The sequence below is a fragment of the Myripristis murdjan genome, chromosome 8, assembly GCF_902150065.1.
Source record: "Myripristis murdjan chromosome 8, fMyrMur1.1, whole genome shotgun sequence".
NCBI lineage: Eukaryota > Metazoa > Chordata > Actinopteri > Holocentriformes > Holocentridae > Myripristis > Myripristis murdjan.
The window spans coordinates 7,795,427-7,815,737 of NC_043987.1; the positions used below are offsets into that span (position 1 = coordinate 7,795,427).

General features: G+C 42.7%; 1 protein-coding gene across 1 annotated transcript in view; it reads left to right on the plus strand.

The window, feature by feature from the left end:
- cacna1ha (calcium channel, voltage-dependent, T type, alpha 1H subunit a) overlaps positions 1 to 20,311 on the plus strand; it is a gene marked incomplete at its 3' end in the record, with an annotated part of 92,040 nt that overhangs the window by 21,767 nt on the left and 49,962 nt on the right. Inside the window, 5 exon segments of the mRNA XM_030057147.1 lie at positions 7,151 to 7,243; positions 10,349 to 10,587; positions 12,567 to 13,105; positions 18,748 to 18,914; positions 19,595 to 19,789. Of these exon segments, the coding sequence (XP_029913007.1) occupies positions 7,151 to 7,243; positions 10,349 to 10,587; positions 12,567 to 13,105; positions 18,748 to 18,914; positions 19,595 to 19,789 (1,233 nt within the window).

Below are 20,311 nucleotides of genomic sequence, written 5' to 3' on the forward strand. Positions count from 1 at the left end.
GTCACCAGCTTCCGAGGGTGGTAGCATCAAAAGTAGAGGTCAGATAGCTTCAACCCTGGCACCATTACACTCAGCAGAAAATGAGGTACATTTTTGGTAATACTATTTGCATGTTCAGCTCAAATTGTGGGTGCGAGTAGCAGGAAAGGATCGCAAAAAAACGGGACAATTTGGTAATGAATGTTGAAATCCCGGGACATTTTAGTGTTTATAGATATCTGTCAGGACTCGGGACGCTCAGTTTGAAATTGAGACAATCCCGGACTAACAGGGAAGTCTGGTCGCTGTATTCATGCATTCAACTGCTGCTATCCAAGAACCCTCCACCCTGCAGCTTCAAAACATCAATAAACATCACACAGGTCATCGGTCAGCGGCATACCCATACCCAATGCAGTAGATGTCACTGTGTTTATGTCTTTTTTGATCATATGAGTGTGGATGGGAAACTTTTTGCAAACATCCTAGTGTGGACAGGAAGCAAAAGAGAAAATGCGCTGTTTTCAAAGTTACACGGCTCAGCGTGGACTCAGCTTTAGAAACAGTCAGTTGTTCCCAGCTGTTTGTGATGACCTCCACCAGGGTGTGAAGCATGACCTCTGTCTTCTGTCCATGCGCTGGTAGTGTGAGTGTGTTTTTCTCTTGTCATTGTTGCTGAGCCCGGCTCCCCAGGAGACCCGACAGGCTTTTCCCCATCACAGGCTTTCCTCCACCGCTCCCTGCGCTGCGGTGATAGAAGCCCGGCCCTGCTAATAGATCTGTTCTGGTCCCGCTGATAGATCTGTCTGTGTCTAATGGGCTTTGACTTGCACCGCATGACTTTCTCAGACAGACTCATACCTACAAATCACTCCAAACAGCACAAATACTGACAACACACGCACACATGAACACACACACACATACACACATACACACACACATACAGATACACACACGGACAGACTCCCAAACAGACAGAATTCGATCACGGCTTAAAATGACGAAAACAGCACAAACACCAGCAAGACACAGCCTTATCCATAAACCAACATAGCAGGCACACACACACACACACACACACACATTTGCTTAAACCTGTTAGGCACAGTCCAATCATAACTCCGAATTACAAATCAGCTCTCCTCCTTTCTCATTACCCCTACCATTACTCTTAGTCACCAAAACCTATGTCTGTTTGCAATGTGTGTGTGTGTGTGTGTGTATGTATGCATCTTAATGATACCAGCTCACAGTGAGAGGCTTCAAACATTACATAGTGTTGTTGTTGTTGTTGTTGTTGTTGTTTTTTGATGGCAGAGTGAGCATCTCTCCCAGCCCGAGATGAGATGAGATTTCTTATCTGGGTATTACAATGAATAAGAATTCTGCGTCTGTGTTTACGTGTATGATTGTGTGTGTGTGTGTGTGTGTGTGTGTTTTTCACCAGTCACAGTGATTTAATATGCGCAGCCATGCCGCATGAAAGGACACTCCGAACAGAGTAATATGTTTTTGTGAGTCTGAGTGATCTACAGTATGTGCTTTTAAAGAGAAAATGGAAAGGAAGAGATTGAAAGCATGGCCTTGCGCAAGAGAAAGCTGAAGAGAAAGAAGCAAACAGGGGAGACAGAGACAGAAGGAGAGGCGGCGGCACAGAGACAATAGCAGGCTTTTCATTCAAAATTGTTTTTCTTTTGAATTGTAAAAAGGTAAAAAAGTAAAAAAGTGAATGTGAACGCAAAAGCCTCAATTTCCTTGATATCCAAAAAATGTTCTTACACTTGAAGAGGCGTTTTTGGTCAATATTGAAATAAATATTGAGGAAGGTTTTGGAATGAAAGGCCAGACTAATAGTGCAGTTTCATTGCAAAACAGTTCAAAAGCGACTTTGGATGTTCAGAAATGTTCAGTAAAGCAGGTGCCTGTCATGGATGTACAACCATTAGTCAGTGCATTAAAATAACACTAAGTGCATTTCCTTGTTTCATTGTCGGATGAAAGGATGAAAATCCAGACAACATTATCTGACACAACAACAACTCACTCAATACTAATCAGATTTTTGAGAGACTCCCTCCATTTTTTTTTTTTTTTTTTTTGACATTTGGAAGTCTGTTTATTCACTTCAGTAGGGCTGATAGAAATGCATTTGTTTTGCTTTTTTTGCAAACCTTTTATGAGTTTGCATAACTCGCTTGACAGTTGGATGGAAACAGGAAAAGAAAAATATAGAGAGAAATAAGGAGAGACATAGGGTAATAAAAAGAGTAGGGGAGAAAAGAGTGAGAAATAGGATAGGCAGTGAGATCTAAATGAGAGAATAGAGAGATGCAGAGGGAAAGAGACAGAGGAGGGACCTGCGCTGAATGTTAGAAGTGCTGCTTGTCTCCTGTCTGCTTGTCTTCTTGTGCTTTTCTCCCTCAGTATCTGTAAATATGAGGAATATAAATAATACATTTCAGTGCAGAGGTTTTACAACGTTTCAAGCCATGGCTCCAGATTGAGTCAATTCGAGGTTGCCCCAGGACTCAGATGCATTAAAACAAGCTTGTATCTTGTCAAGTCGGGGACCTTGGGACTTAAAGGAATACTCCAACGTTTTGGGCAAAATACCCTTTTTCTGACTAACCAAGACTGACAAGATGTTCGATAGCCTTAGCCAAGCTCCGTCAGAATGAAAGAATAAACCTTACAGCAACCCTGAAGCCGTCTTATTTATACAGTGAATCATGTGTATTCAAAATATATGTCTTGGAATTAAAAAAATAAATAAATAAAATAAGAGTCATGAATTCATTTTGGATTTTCCTACACCTTCATCAGTATGTGGATTCAGAGCTGCCCCAGGCCAAACTGAGCAAATTTTGTCATGAAAGAAATAGATAAAATAGAAATAGATAATAGATAAATCTGTGTCAAAAATATGTTATTAACAAACAAACTATAAGATGGATTCTTTAAAAAAAAAAAAAAAAAAAAAAAGTAGCTACAACCTGAAATGAACAAATAAATCACAATAAATAAATATATGTCACAAAATAAGTCATCAGTTAACAAACTGTTTCAACCAAAGATGATATTGTCTTTTCGCTGCCATCTCTTCCCCGGCTCTGAGCTGTGATTGGTCAGATCTTGACTGTCAGTTCCACCATCTAACGTCTCCTTAAACCTCTCTCGTTTTTTAAAAAAAATACTCCAAGACATGTATTTCAGATACACCTGATGCATTGTGTAAATAAGACAGGTTAGGATTTGCTGTAAGGTTTATTTATTCGCTTTTACAGAGACAGGCTAATGACTCCCATAGACTTTGGGTCTTTATGCTAAGCTAACACAAAATGCTACCCACAGAAACCAAACCCCTGGACGTACAGAGGTGAAAATGGTATCAAACATCTTGTCTCAGTCTGGGTAAGTCAGTAAAAGAGTATTTTGTCCAAACGTTGGAGTATTCCTTTAACGAGGTCCAAAGTAGGGCTGGGCGATATACCAAACACTTCTCCTGATTTGTTCCATTTATCTTAACTTTAAGTAATTTAAAATGTTTCTGAATTACAGGCAAAAAAAAAAAAATGTGTTCAGAGCACCCAACACTTCACAGAGCCTCTGTAAAGTTAGGATCAGCCTTGTCCAAAACAAGCCCAGTAAGCATATGTTGTATTCAAATTTTCAAAAAGAAATGCTATTACCAAAGCCCAAAGGGAGAGAAGCTGAGCCACGGCCACTGACTGCAGTGAGACGAAAATAAGAGTGCAGTACAGTCATTTGGTCATCGGGGGCAGCGCTGAACATTTGGTAAACACAGTAGAATACAGGATGTGCAGTGAAGATAAATGCTATAAAATAATTGATTACAGATATTTTTGAGTAAGTGGATAATAACACTCATTGTTCCTCAGCCCAATTTTTATAATGAAGATATAATTATGAGTTGACATGCAATCGGTGGTTGTGAAATGATTTCCACAAGCAATGAGGCAATGTGACTTGGTTTGTTGAGAGGGAAAAAAGTTTTTTTTTTTTTCTTCTTATTGCTTCCAGATTTCATTCATCAAAGCAGTTCTTAGCCACCATCTGTTAATGTTGTCAAATTCACAAAATAGTCTCTTTTCTTTTGAAATGACTTAAGGGAAAAAAAGAAGAAGAAGAAGCCCAAAAATTGTGTATTGTAAGCGAACTTGGCAACAGTGCTCTTGCTTTGTCATATTTTAGTTTTTTTGGGCTGCTGCTTCCAACTGGGAATCCACTACCAACTACCAATTTGTTCATTCTCTCTCTTTTTTTTTTTTTTTAAATTTATTTTATTATTCTGTTAAATTGACCAGAGATTCAAGTGATAATAGAAAACGCTGTATGTGTGATGACATTGATGGACAGGAGGATGAGACCATCAACATGCGTAAGGGATAAAATAGAGATAGAGATAAAAAGAGTGAAGGAGAGAGTGATAAAGTGAAAAAGAGGAGAGAGTGACATAAAGAAGTAGAGAGGAGAGATAAAGAATGAGGAGAAGAGCAAACGAGAAACTGAGAGGGCATCTGAGAGTTATCGGGGCAATCTGTCTTATCCACCTATGGGTTAATAACTATTGACCCTGCACAAAGAAGTATGTGGACACACACACACACACACACACACACACACATTCTGCCAGGGTTCAAGAGCGATGTGTTGTTTGCTGTGGGGTCAATGAAAGATTCAGGGAGTGATCGTTGAGGTCGCGACCTCTATTTCCTCCTGTCTTAATTCAGCAGTGACAGGTGAGCGCGTCCTCTCCGCTCCGCATGCATCCTATTAACATAAACCACCGGACTGGACGCCGCGCTAGTTACCTCTTATCTCTATCAGGGGGTCAAGAGCAGAAGATGCCTGTTTGTGTAGGGCATCAGTGAGTTAATCGCTCAGATTATCACCTCTGCCTCCTCCTTTAAATTACCAATGACAGCTGAGTATGTCATCTCTGCCCCATGTGCATATTATTGACTCAAATATCAAAGCCTGGATCAACAAGAAGGATCTGCAGACACATGGTGACCCTCCACAGCAGCAGGATGGGCCTCACATGGTGAACATGGCCTCCTTCAGTTTTGAAAAGAATGCCAATCCATGTACCGATACACAATAGACGCCCACACACACTGCCCCCTGTGGTAGTTTTACAGTATTTCTGTAGTTAATCTTAAACCACTGTCTTTACAACAGTCTGTTGCCCTGCCTGTAGCTAGTGAACATGCAGGGTTTCTTCTTCTTTTTGTGTTGATTATATAGCGCCACAGTGGCGTGTGCCGGTACTGCAGTCCAATTAGGAAATTCGACTGTAGTGGTCATTGCTATGAGTGAAATCTACTTACTAGTCGTTGATAATGCATTGATGTGCTCTTGATTTGTTGTGCTTTTTTTAAAACACTAAATGAATGGCCATAGCGATTTGTACTCATACACCTGTTTGTATGTGAAGCCTTATTAACCTACACTTCAAATTCATGTATTTTTGTATTTTTGCTCTCTTAATAAGGCGTGTGTGGTTTACTACAGCCTCATGTAACCTTCCCCATGTTTCCGAAAGAAATCAACTGAATCGGCTCAGGCTTCAGAGGGATAAACAGTGTTAATGTGTTTTATGGTCGAGTTTTCCTCTAAGTGGTGCTTTGACTCCTTCAGTCTGTCACCCTCTGAATACAGATCACGGCTCGGCAGTCCTCGGTCGGCTTCATGCAGCACCACACCGCTCGGCTCTGCTCGCCGAGGCCTCTTCATTTACCTGTCTGAGTCTGTGTTTGTCTCGCTGTTTGCCCAGCGGGCTCTCGCTGATTGTTTGACCACTGGCTATGCACAGGCAGCAGGTCAATGCAGAGAGCTCTTTGTCAATCTGATCTTTAAGGGTGGAGATCAACATTTTAATTTACAAGTGACCGCGCGGGATTGCGTGTGTTTATTCAGTGTAATATTTCGCTGGTCGTCACAGTGTTGGTGCTGACTGAGGACGTGGCATGCTTTCTGTCCAGCAGCTGTGAGTGCAAAAGCAAGCGAGTAACATGGCGTTTTCTCATTGCTTATGTGTGCACATCATCACCGGACAGGAAGTCCACTGAAAAAAAAATGTTCTAGGCTTCAGATACAATGTACCATAACGTGAGATTGATTATGTTTCAGATGTGGACTATGTTTTTTGTTTTGTTTTTCAGGGTACAGACTTAAAAAAATAGTCTTGTATATGAAAAAAATGGATTTGAGCAGCATGTAGTCTTACTTGCTCAGTGGTTATCTTTTTTTTTTTTTTTTTTTTTTTGCTACCTGACTGTTCTGATGACAGGCTGCTTGGCTATTAGTCTCGCTGACTAAATATATGTTGGGTTGGATGGCTGCCTGGCAGACTATTTGCATGCTTTTCACTTGGCTGTCTGCTTCCTGTCTAGAATAAAGCAGAGGCACAATGAGCTTTCTCTACAGGTGTATTTCAGCTGTGAGATGACGATCCTGGATCCTTGGCTCCTGTGTTAATCTGGTGCACAGAGGCATCTCAACAGAGAGAGAGGATTAGTTGCCTCAGGCCGTGTATGCGTGCATGTGTGTTTGTGGTAGTGGTGTGTGTGTGTGTGTGTGTGTGTGTGTGTGCTGGTGTGCTTGTGCGTGATTATGCATGTGTAAATGCATATGTGTGCTTTCACATGCCTGGTTGCATTTGCGTTTGAACATTTGTGGATGTCTGCTTATGCTAATGTGTGTTTCTGTGAGTATGAGTATGTGTGTGTGTGTGTGTGTGCAGTTTATATGTAATGCTAGCTGAGGTGTGAGTGTATTATCAGCTTGGCTGAGCTGAGCTGCCGCTCTCAGGTCTTAGCATCTCAGCAGCTCATTAGCATTGCAGCGACATGAAAAGAGCTGTGTCAGTCCCCCGACACACACACACACACACACACACACACACATGGATAAGACACTGCAGGCTTTTTTTCAGATAAGCATTGGGAATGTATGTCAGACTGCTGTTGCATGTGTGAGTGTGTGTGTGTGTGTGTGTGTGTGTCTGTCCAGTGTTTATGTTAAAGAATTACCATTGGGCAGAGCTATCAAGGCGTGTAATTGTTTTGCTAACTGCCTGTTCATTACACCATAATGCATCTCTCTCTCTCTCTCTCTCTCTCTCTCTCTCTCTCTCTCCCCTCAGGTCATCACACTGGAAGGATGGGTAGACATCATGTACTATGTCATGGACGCTCACTCCTTCTACAATTTTATATATTTTATACTGCTCATTATAGTAAGTATTACCTTTTTTGCTGCCATTCTTGTTGAACATGGCTAAATTTTGGCTATGGCTGGTAAAATGGTCAACCTGAAAAAAAAAAAAAAATACTATGAGAATTTTTTTTCTTCTGTTCTGTGAAGCTGTTGAAATATCTTCAGCATCTGGTGTCTTATAATCTAGCGGTAATCCAGTCCACAAATGCATTAACCTTGCAAGTTTGCCAAATCTCACAGGGTTTTGACTTTGCGAGATACGCCTGGCTGCCCTCTACACTGGCAGCATTTAGAAGAGGTGGGCTCATCCAAGATTCAGACAGACCCATCGACTTCACCCTCTAGTTAGTTTCTCAGGAGGGCCTGAGTGGCACGATGCAGATGTGGCTCACACAGAAAAAAAAAAAAATCTACACTTTATGTAAATTAGTCCCATATTCAGTCTAAAAATCCAAGTTTCCAATGCTGATCAACTTGTTTCCAGAATTTTCTTGAATCAAGTGTCATTTTCCTTGATACTAGTGAGCTGATCCACCTTTTTTTTTTTTTTTACCTTGTTTGGAGAAAAAAAGATTTTTAGACCGAATCTACATTGTGAAGTCGATGGGTCTGGATGAGCCCGCCTCCTCTAAATGCTGCCAGTTCATACTTTTCGTTCTCAGAAACTGCACCGGAAACAAGTTCGGTTATCTCATCCCACTGGCAGATTCATTTTTTTTCACTTGTTCGAAGAAAAAAAAAAAAAAAAAAACTTCATTTAAAGGCAGAACATGGGGCTAAATAACTTGTTTTGCAATGCAGCTAGCTGGGGAATAGTAAACAGAGCAAAGTGCGAGCCGGGGAATAATGGTTGACGAGGCAGCAGTTGTAGAATATTTGGAGAGAACGCATGCAAAGACAAACAAAGGACAGCACTTCAGGGATTTATCTGGAGGAGAGGATGTTTTTGCTTTGGGAGGAGTCTTTTCAACCATCCGGCTCCTTCAGCGGTGACAAAAGTGGTACCCAAGAAGCATCCGATACTTATGATTTTCTCTTTGTTTGGGATATGGTGCTGTCCAGACAGGAGCTGGGACATCGCTGACGGATGTTTTACAGTTGTTTTCCACAGCCTGGAGACTTGGTAGGCTTTACAAGGCAGTCAAACGTCTCTTTTAAAAAAATGTATTTTCTACAAATTTTGGCAGCTATTGCCTTGTCACCCTGTTATTCTCAAGCTCACACCAGTCCCCTCAAGGGTGAAGCTGATTGGTCCATTTGAATGTGAGACCGCCTCTCCTTAATGCGACCAGTGTAGCGGACAGCCAGGCATATCTCGCAGTATGAAAAACTGTGAGCTTCGGCAGGCCTGTGAAGCTAAAAATGCGCTGAAATACACCAAACGGTTCCTCAGTACTCCAAGTCCTCAAACGTAACATATTGCTCCTGAAAGCTATTTTTATGTTGTTGTAGTGTCACAGTTATACAGTTCTGCTTTATGTAACGCTGAAAAAACCTTTCTGAAGTTAACTGCTAAACTCCGCTTCAAGCGCAACTCGCTTCCATTGAACTCCGTAGACTTTCTTGTTATCGTACACGATTTCACTCTTATCGGGCTGTTGTTGGGGTAAGATTTCAAAAAAGCCAGAGCCTCGGCTATATTTTACACTGCTGTATGACCTACTTTCCTCCCTGCCTGTCGCTTGATATTGAAGTGCTTATTATGCACTCAGAGAGAGGGAGAGATAACGGGATAGAGAGGGAGAGAGAAAAGGGGAAAGGAGGGAGGAAGAGGATGAAGGCCTGAGTGAAGATAGAAGTGATAGATACAGAGCATGAGAGATGAAGAGAACAGAGGATGAGACGAAGAATTACATAAAGATGGAGGGAGCCTCAGCCTCTGATTTCTTATCAGTAACGCATTGTAATGGATACATTCCACCACAGACATGATATTATTTAAATTTCACAGTCTCTAAATAAAAACATTGTCCGTTTTAGCATCCCAAGGCCCGGCCAAGAGTCTGAATAATGCATAAAGCATAGTGATACTTCAGTTGTTGTCTTTTTTTTTTACTCCACTTTTAACACCTCGAGGATGTAGGAAGGATAAACTTAGCACCAGCGAATTCTATTTTAAATGCAACATCGACGGAGGAGTCGCTCCACAATTCATAAAAGCAGATTTTCTGTTTAAAAAGCGAGGCGCAAAACGTCTTGTGACAATAACAGCGTTTTTATTGAGTAGGTCTTGGGGGACGGCGGTTAACACGAGCGCTCTCATATCCTTACAAATTGTGCCAGTGGTTTTTTTATCACATTATAGGATCTGGCCAAGAGAGTCTTGTGAATTCAATACTATTCGTCAGGAGAGAAAATAAGGCTGTAGAACGAGTTGTCTTCATTTGAGGAGCTGTGTTCCTCCGACTCCGGAGATTAATCAAATCAAAAGTTCATTTTGAAAGCGAAAGATCTAAAGTTTTTCCAATAAAAATGGAAATATAATGCATTGAGATGATTGTTTATGAGTCACAACTGAGTCAGAGGGTTTTGTCTGAAATTATTTCAAAGAAAATTTTGTGCGAAAATCACCCTCCCTCTCTTCTTCACTCTGCTCTAATACCTTCCCTTCTGCTCTTCCTGCCTTGCCGCTGTTTTCCATTTCATCCTTTTCTCCCCTTTTTTCCCTTTTCATCATCCTCCTCCCCCTTCAACCTTATTTCTTCCTGTTTCCGTGCTCCTTCTCTCCACTCTTTCCTCCATCACCCATTTCCCCTTATACTTTTCCATTATTGCACTTTGTATTGTGAATTTGTGGTATTGACGTCAGCTGTTGCACTGAAGTTTGTTAGATGTTGTAAATATCTCAAAGAAATCACAGTCAAAGAGCATAAAAAGAGCTTGAAATTGCACCTTTACCTTACCAGCCACTCCCTAATTCAGGGATTGCCAAACTATGTCAAGGATGCGCCTAGCCTATAGATAAAACCCCCAGTTTTGACCCTTGTGCAAATTTCAAGTGAGAGCCATATTATTTAAATTAATCGTAGTCCCATTTTAGTGGGGACTCCCTGGAAGCCTTGGAGCCCAATTTGAGCACCGCTGCTCTAAATAGCCTCTCTGTTACCCCTCCCTCCCCAACCAGGTGGGCTCTTTCTTCATGATCAACCTGTGCCTGGTGGTCATCGCCACCCAGTTCTCAGAGACCAAGCAGAGGGAGAACGCCCTGATGAGGGAGCAGCGCGCTCGCTACATGTCCAATGACTCCACGCTGGCCAGCTACAGCGAGCCGGGCTCGTGCTACGAGGAGATGCTGCGCTACGTCAGCCACCTCTACCGCAAGTTAACGCGCAGGGTGCAGAGGATATACTCTGGCTGGCACAGGTGAGAGTCAGCCTGGATTCCTGAAAAAGCCAGTCTTAAAGTAAACTAAACCCCCAAACCCAGCTCTCTGTGAGGCCTGACCTCTAATGGTGAAAAGTAGGATTTCTGGTCTTAGGTGGCAAGTGATGTCACCACCCATCGAGTACACCAAAGACCAGGAGCCTTACTTTTCACCATTAGATTCAGATTCAGATTCAGATTCAAGATTTATTCGTCACATGCATGAATGTACAGGTACAGCAGCAGTGAAATGTAATTGCAACAACTCCAGCACTGTGCAAGTAAAAAATAAAAATAAAAAATAAAAATAATAATAATAATAATAACGATAATAATAATCAAATCAAATCAAAATAGAAAGAATTTGTACTTTGGATTTAGCTACTCTTTAAAAAAAAAAAAAAAAAAAAAAAAAAACAGCCGTTTGCAGAAGTACATTGCAGTTTTGGGCTAGCTGACTGATGCCTTAGTTACTGTTGCTAGGTCACACAATCTTTATGTGCTGAAAACACCTCAAAATCTAGAAAAATGGCTGGTTTGCATTTTGGGGGGGTGGAACTTATGATCGATCAGTTTTGTCAGATATTCACAGAGATATTTGTCTTATCTCTGTGAATATCTGACCAAAAGAAGACAACATGTTGACACGTTGTCTTCTGGCACTAAATCGTAAGCGGAAGAAAAGCTCTGCTGCACTGCCCTCTAGAGTTTGGTGATGTGACAGCAGGAATTTTAAGCAGCTGTCGATGGCAAGGCACCTGCAGCTACATCACTGACTGGGTGTGGCCAGAAGTGCAACATGCCTGAAAGTTTCAACCCCTAGAGGGCAGTGCAGCAGAGGTTTTCTAATATGCTTTATATAATTATATGATAATAAACGTTTTGATGTAATCCCTCAGAGTCTAACAGCAAGAGGCTCTCGCTAGATTCACTAATCACACTGACGCCATAAACAGGAAAATGCACAGCAGACAGCAGATTAAGTGGACCACGATGTCACACAGCAGAGGTTGCATCTTTGTGGCTCTCTAATCTGTGGCATATTGAAAATGAAACCCACTTTGGCAGCTCTCTGTAATCTGAACACACACTCCTACACGTTTTACTCTTTTCTCAACTGGAAAGACACTCTGCACTATAGCTACTGCGCCCGCCACCTGTCAAAAAGCATTATGGGAAATGATGGAAATCACGAACTGAAGTTGAAGCGGGTGGCACACGTTGGGCGAAAGTAGATACGCCAGAAAAGTAAATTGCAGTCCTTTATCACAAAATAACTCGTGGAAACCGCTGGTGAAATCTAACAGTGAAAGAACATCTGAAAGTGGATTTTTTTTTTGTGTTTGTGTAACATTACTCATCTTTGCAACTGCTCGTCCAAGCTGTGGCTATAAGTTGCAGAGTAAACCTCCTCCGGATAATTGCGAGATTAAAAATGGTAGCTTAGGTCCTGAGGGAAGAGACTAAAAATCTCTTTTAAGGCCAGGACCAGAAAGTTGGAGAATCTCTGCTCTGCTGCAAGTGTTACCAACCAGACTGAGCTCAGGCAGATATGATGATGATCGGTGTCAGGAAAAGTTCATTTTATTGAAATAATCATCAAGTTTTGTCCCCAGGTCAAATTAATCCTGGCTTTGACGAGCAGTTCGTTGTGTTTTCCTGTGCCTCTTGTGTCTGTGCACAGCGCTTCATGAGTCATTAGGGGGAACTAAAACATACTTTGCTCTGAGCATTTAATAATTTAGTGCGCCTTAGTCATTTTGCGTCTCCTGGAATTATGCTGTGGCACCGAAAAACGTTGCGAGCCACTTCTCCGGAGACGCATTCGCACATTAACGCGCGCGCAAACACGCAAGTGCATGCACACAAACAGACAGGAAGAAAGAAGATCACAACCTTACATAGACCTTGGATTAATGTACTTTGACTGTCTGTGTTCAATTATTTAGTATTATTCACGTTTGCTTTCCCTCCTCTAGTAAACGCCGTAAAAAGGTGAACCCTAACGGCAGCGGTGGCGGCGGGAACGGCGGCGGGAACGGACACGGCCACGGTTTCAGCCGGGGCTGCGGAGGTTCGGGTCCGGCCAGCGCCCCGTGGCTGAGGCCCATCCACAACCTGCTGCAGCATCATCAGCACCACCACTGTCGCCTCAGCAACGGCGGGCAGCACACCATCACCGTGGTGACCACCGAACATGGGGATGGAGGAGCGGAGGAGATGGAGATGCGGTCGTTTCCTGTCCAGGGAGGAAGCGGCAATGGAAATAGCGGTAGCGGTAGCAGCGGCAGCGACCCGCCTGTCGTCAGCCATGGCATGGGGGCGTTGCTGGGGCGACTGAACGGAGGGATGAACTATCCGACCATCCTGCCGTCGTTTGTGTGCAGCTACAGCAGCAAGACGCCGCCTCCCCACTCCCAGCAGTGCAGGCCCAGTCAAGACCAGCACCCACCCAACCACCCATCCTCAGAGCACTCAGAGACACTGAGCAAGCTTCACCAGCTAATGGAGCAGCACAGTAAGGACACACACACACACACACACACATACACATTCTCCAGTGTGTGCCTCATTCAGTGCTCTTGTTTGTAGAGCCACATTATAAATGAAGTAATCAAGTAAACAATGTTCACCTCACCTTCACCCATTCACACGTTGGTGCCAGCTGCCCATCAGGAGCAGTGAGGGCTTCAGTGTCCTGCTCAAAGACACTTGGACACATTCTTTGGAAGAGCCAGAGATCAAACCAGCAACCCTCCTGTTAGACGACTGTTCTACCTCCTGAGCCACAGCATCCCATTATTAATTTTTTTCTTTATCTATACAGAATACTTTGTGCTTTAGGCTGAACACAAACTCTGCAAACACTGAGAGGTCCACTTTCCTCCTCCCAGAATCAAATAAAAAAGTAAAACATAATCAAATCATTATGTATTTTTTTTAGGGTTTTTCCTAATATCAGCATAACAAAACCGACACAAGTAAAATTATCCTATGACTTTGAACTTTTTCCAGAGAGGTAATTCATCTCTCATCTTAATACCGCTGAGGGCCAGGCTTTAAACAGTGCTCTTTAGTGGTTTCTTTGGCGGTGGGTCCATCAAGTAATATTCCTGCAGCAAGCTAACATAAACCGTTCTACCTACTTGGTTAAAATGGCTTGAGAGAGGGAGATCGAGACTGGCAAAACATGAGCTGCACATAACCGCTGATAGCTGCTTTTGTGGTCTTTTATTCAGCAAATGCAGCACCTTTCAGATGCTGTCACATGTCCATCTTTTACTATCTGTCTGTCTGACCGTGGGCTCAGTCAGTGCACAGGAGGGAGCGCTTGTGTTTTTTTTTTTTTTATTTTATTATTTTTTATTTCAGGCTGCTGGGTGGTGTGTTGATTGCTGCTTCATGCTCATGGGATGATAACACATTCAGGGCGAGGGGAAAAATGAGTGATCTCAGAGTTTACAACAACACAAGATGCAATAGGGGTGTGTGTAAAGTGCTATTTCAGATTTAGAGAGGTGAGTAAAGCCCTGCACGTCATGCCTAGTGTTGCTCCGCCACATTGCAGGGGGTATATTGTTGGGGCCGTGTTGCACTGTTGTCACCACACGTCGCAACGGTGACTTTATTAGAAGTCTGCGGGCACCTTTACTCGAAACTCAACCTACTAAAACAACCTAAAAATAAAATAACCGGCCAGGTGGCCTCACTTGGAGAGTTTTCTTCATCTTGCAATCCTTATAAGGACATTTAGTCTTTATAAGTCCAGGCGCTCCTATAGATACGTACACATACATACACAAAGGCATGGACAAACATATACGTCTCCATGTTCATTATAAAATACACACACATATGCAGCCAAACACACAAACATACACATCTATAGATATTGTCTGTTTTTTTCTCATGCTTCTTTTCATGTGAGGCCTTCCACTCTCCTTTAATCCCCCTCCACTTGCCCTATCTGACTCTCCAGCTCCGGTTTTCCCTCGGGCTCCATTACCTTTCATTTTGTTCACACGCGTATTCTTCTTTCATCTTTTCATCTCCATTTCTGGCTCATTCTCTCTGCAGTACCTCCGACTTCTTCCCCAGTTTGACCTGAGGTTGCCTCCGGCTACGTCAGCCAGCACACTGTGGTCTACCTGTGTGTGTGTGTGTGTGTGTGTGTGTGTGTGTGTGAGAAAGTGCTTGGGTGTGTGTCTCAAGCAGCACTTAGAGAGTCCTGACAGGAAATCTATGTTATGGTCATTAATGCAATGCCAGAGAGGGTGGAGGAAGGGGAAAGATAGACAGAGTCAAGGGTAAGGAGGAAGAGGGGTGAAAGCGAAGGCAGGGAAAGGAGAAAAAAAAAAGAGATCAGGTATGTGATGGCGTTTTGAAAAACATGGAGGATGAGGGAGAAGACAGAAGAAAGAGATGGAGGGGAGGCAGAAAGCGAGTGAGATCCAGATCTCAAGTGAGAGACGGTGAAAATCAGAAAGAGCATTAGAGGAATGCAGATAGAGAGGATGAGAAAGAAGTGAAAGAAGAGAGAGAAAAGAAAGGAGAGAGAGAGAGAGAGAGAGGAAGAAACAGCAAAGAGAGAGACAGAAAAGTCAATAAAAAGCTGTTGTTTGCAAAGAAAGACAATAAAGCAGCGGAAGTATGATAGACTTATCAATTCTGTCCTAATGAAGCCCGACTTCCAGAACACACACACACACACACACACACACACACACACACACACATATATATACACACACACACACTGCTGGCTGCCAACACTTCAAACATAATTAACTGCACATCAATTAGTTCCTAGCTGGAGTGAAGAGTTACTGTGTGACACATTATAAATACAGAAACATGCTGTAGAGACTGTAATGAGCCAGAGCGTTGAAAAAGAAAAGGCTCAGGCCGACCGCGAGCACACCCGGTGTGCACGCTGGTCCGCTCACAAGTCAGTCCATATCATTAGGAGTGTGAGTGCAATGCATCACCTCCACTGTGTTTAACTGTAATTACTTACATTGGACTCATACGGTTATTTTTCTAAGGGCTTCAGTCGTGTGATGAGGGCCCACTGACCCAGACATGGATTATATTGGCTCGCTGTTGACTTAAAGGACAGGTGCACCATTTTTCAACCCACGGCTCGCTGAAATACTGTTCAGTTCAGTTCAGTTTTATTTGTATAGCGTCAAATCATAACAAAAGTTACCTCAAGGCGCTTTACAGAAACAGATATTGGCTTTCTCATCATTTATTTTTCGAAACAGCATAGCTCACAGTATATAATCAGATATAATCATTGATGTTTTAATATGTTACACTGACAGAAAAATGCGTTCCAGTCCATGCTTTTTATCAGGATTTATCAGATTTTGAGTGATCTTGGCAGTACAACAGATTTACATTCCAAATTAAATCAATAAAACCTGATACAAAGATTGCATTTGAATGTAACATAGTGTATGAAGGCATCTGAGAGGGAAAAGGAGAGAACATTTAGCATGTGCAGCATATGTACCATTATAAATGATGGGAATGCAACATTGATCTTGGATGAAAAATAGAGAGCCTGCCCTCTGAGGCAAAGATTCAACTAAAAAAACTAAAAAAAGAAGTATTTGACAATATGTTTCCTATGATCTATGGCTGTTTTAAATATGAACTGTGCTGCTGAGAGTGGAACCAAAGAAACGAAACCGATCTCATCAGGAGACGAAACCCAGAGTTGCTCCGCTGGACTGGTGAATTAGCTTTGACGACTCATTTGTTTGAGTGTTTGAGTCCAAAAAAAAAGTCAGTGTCCTGTAATGCTAAGAGATTAACCAGCTAACATGTGCTTTTTCTTTATCAGACAAACCACTAACGCTACATTTTCTGGTTTTGTGTGGATTTACCCTTTAAGTTTCAAGCACACCAATGGATATCTTTTAAACCCTCGGCCCTCAAATCCAATATTATACAACCCAGTGGAAATGTAATCTCATACAATCTAATCTTGTATAAACTAATAAGGACATACGGTTGGATTCGATTTGAACAAGCTTTTTGGCAAATGAAACCTTTTCTGCGCCAGAGGGAATTTGTCTCAGGAATTTGCCAAGATGCAAAAAAAAAAAAAAAAAAAAAAAAAAAAAAAATCAGTCAACAGAGACAAAAGACTTACATAAAAGGACATAAAATACCATTTGAACCTCCATCAGTCAATCCATTTTGACACGATGAACGATCATGATAGATGTTGAGAAGTTATAAAACTCTCCTCATGGCTTGGGGCATTTGATACAGTGTTTAAAAAAAAAAAAAAAAAAAAAAAAAAAAACATAATGCTGTTTCATGGCAGTCAGTTCAGCACTGTGCAAGAGGCTCCGTTCTTCCAGAAGTGATGCTCTGTATGCTTTGCCTCTGTCAGTTTTTCAGCAGTGGTTTGTGGTTCCTCCATGCTGATGGTAAGAGGCTGTGTTCAGAGAACAGAGGGTCAGCCAGGATCTCAAACTGTGGGCGAGCTCGATGCTGCGCTCACCGCGGCAACCGGCTTGTTTTGGCTCTCTGTTGAGAGAGGGCATCCCTCCAGTGCTGGATGCAAAATGTCAATATGTTTTGTTGTTCCTGCGTTATCATTATACCATAATCTCTCTCTATCTCTCTCTCTCACTCTCTCTCTTCCTGTCTCTGTCTGTCTCTTTTATTCTCTCTCCTGTTCTCTTATCTGCGCTACCTCACTCTTCCTTGTCTCTCCATCTTTTACACATGCACAGAAACCTACTATTCCTCATTTGTGATACCGCTATGATACAAAATGGAGAAGCACAGGGCACATGGGAGAGATGGGATAATGGACAAATTTAATAATCTGAACTAATAAGCACATAAAGCCTGATTTGACTTTTAAATGGTTTTGCTGTTCCTCCAGAGCTCTCTGTCTACAGGAGTTATATCACAGAGGCATCAGTAGTTTGCAATGCCTCTTGAAAGGATGCTCTGTAAGCTTCATGTTGCCAGGCAACAAATACAATTTCAGCAAGTGAGGCTGACTTTTGGTTAACATTGCTTAGCAACAAAATTTAGCCCCCAGAAGTGGAGACATGAAGACAGCACCCCATCATCCCATGTATAATCTCACAAATGTGATTTTTTTAGGTGCAGTGTGCAGCATGTTAACCCACTGAACTCTGATTTTCCCTTAAATTTCCCCTTATGTTGCTTCAAAGGTGGAAAAAAAAAACTTTTTTATTTGATTTTATTTTATTAATTGCTGGACAGTGTCATGAACATATTCTGTATCTGCTGCTTGCAAGGCTTCGCTGTACTGCATCCCATTTATTCTGAACCCAAGATGCCATTGTTTTATAGCAGCAGCATTACATCAAATAGAAAATATCTGGATGTCTTGTGCATTTCATACATATTCTCCCAGTAACTGAGCAGGGCATATCCGGTATCTTTGGAAACCTTGGGATACCCATTTAAAATGAATGTTTGCGGGTTTGAACAAAGCAGTATTCACTTGTTTAACAACCCACTAATGGGACCAGCAGAACTGAAATGTTAAGATCTAAAAATCATTGGCAGATTCATTTTGAGAATTTAGTATAATTACCATAAACACATGAGACCATCATCATACACAATCCGGAGCAACTACAGTACATTTGGACTTTTGCGGGAATCGCTTTATTCTGGAATGCTTTCAGATACAAAGGGATATTGCCTCATGGCACGAAACAAGAGTGTGCTGTTCCTCCAGTGCAAGCAGAACTAAAGCTTTTATACTTTCTGACAAAAGCAGATGGTGGAACAAGTGAAAATAGAAATGGAAAAAGCAGTTCCGACACGTTTTTTCTGTTCAGTAAAGACTAAAAGAAAAGCATGAGGACAAGTGGCAGGATCCTTTTTTGCAGCGGGAAGCAACGCGGTTTATGGGAAACATGAGCCTGTTATTGATCCTGATAAACACCAGCACTACCACTGGCATGAGATAGAGACTACCAGTCCTCTCGCCTGTGATCTCATTCGTGTATGCTAATTATATCAACGCATGACAATGAATTTAACAACGATACACTGATGAGTAAAACTGCTACATGCAGCAGCTTTAAAGGGTGATGCAACATCTCTACCCATCTGGATCCGGTGTTTCATCTTCCCCCTCTCCCCCTCCAGGTCGCCAGAGGCTGCTGTACCAGCTGGCAGGCGTGGTGCCCAGCCCTCTGCTGCTGGAGCTGCTCAGCTGCCCGCTGTGCGCCCGCACCCTGGAGACGCTGGAGCTGGAGCTGGGAGACCTGGAGGCAGGCAGGGGGGAGGCCGACAGAGTGCACGACTTCCCCCAGGTCAGCATGGTGGGGAGGGTGGAGACTGTATTGATGATGATGATGATGATGATAATGATGATGATGATGGCAGTGGAGGTATGGGGGTGATAATGATAAAGGCGTCAGTGATGATAATGATGATAAAAGTGGTGGTAATAATGCAAGTGATCTAAGACTCATACAAATGCTGTTTGTATGACTTGTGTAGGCCGAAGGTTGTACACACAACACTGTGTGTGTGTTCGGACCTGTTACCACAAAAGCAACAAGTGTCTCTCTCGTCTCTTGTCACCTGAAGTCTGTCACTTGCAGGCTTGTCACTTGTAGTGATAGGTGAGAATGTCCAGTAAACATGCTTTGTGCACTTGAGGACAGTACTGGATTGCAGCAAGAAGACTAAACAGACTTTTCAGACTTTAAATTTACAGCCGTGTTGTTGAGGAGCAGCACGTCCAATTTGGTGGCTGATTTTGATTGCAGGACATTGCCATTTTTGCAGCTAATTTTCTGCTTGGTCTTCCTGAAAATATGAAAAAAAAAGATGCAGCTGATATTGATAATAGTTCTGATTATTTCTTGAAACCGCAGCAATTGCAGAAGCAATTAAATATTATACTGTCTCCAAAATGCGCCTATCCAGTCAAATCATCATTTGAGTGGTGCCTCTCTTCAAAATGAGTCCTCTGTCCTGATTGCAGGGCGGGGATCTAAGAGTCGGGCGAGGTCGAAGCAGGCGGCGGGGGGTCGTGGAGCACAAGAACCGGGTGGTTCAGGCCTGGGTGGACTTCAGGGATAAACTGAAGAGGATCGTGGACAGCAAATACTTCAACCGAGGGATCATGATCGCTATCCTGGTCAACACGCTCAGCATGGGGATCGAGTACCACGAGCAGGTAAGAGGCAAGGGACGGCGAGTGTTTCTGCCTGCCTGCTTTAAGTCTACCGCTGACTGACTGTGAGGTGTGTGTGTGTGTGTGTGTGTGTGTGAAACCGAGTGAGTTACAGACCTGAATGCCTGAAAAGTTCAGAGCTTAAAGGGTTCTGGCCCGCCATCCATCTTCTGAGTCAGAAAGAAGCAAGCATTGGATGAGAAATGTCAGCCGTAGTGGGCACAGGCTTTTCTTAGCGTAACCTTTGGCCTCCTCCCACACTGGATAATTTACCAGCGTTAAACCCCACCATTCATCGCTTGTCTCTGAACTGTGCCAATCTACCAGATGGGCTTCGGGTCCACTGAGCATGCCGTGCAACAGCCTGTCTTTACATAAGATTAAAGCCCATTTCCATGAAACAAAATGGATGAGCAACCATGACCATACAAAACAGCACAACAGAATGTGGGTAACTCTGCAGCCCCATTATAACCCAACGTAACACTCTCATATGACACTATCGACATCTATTGTGACTCATGA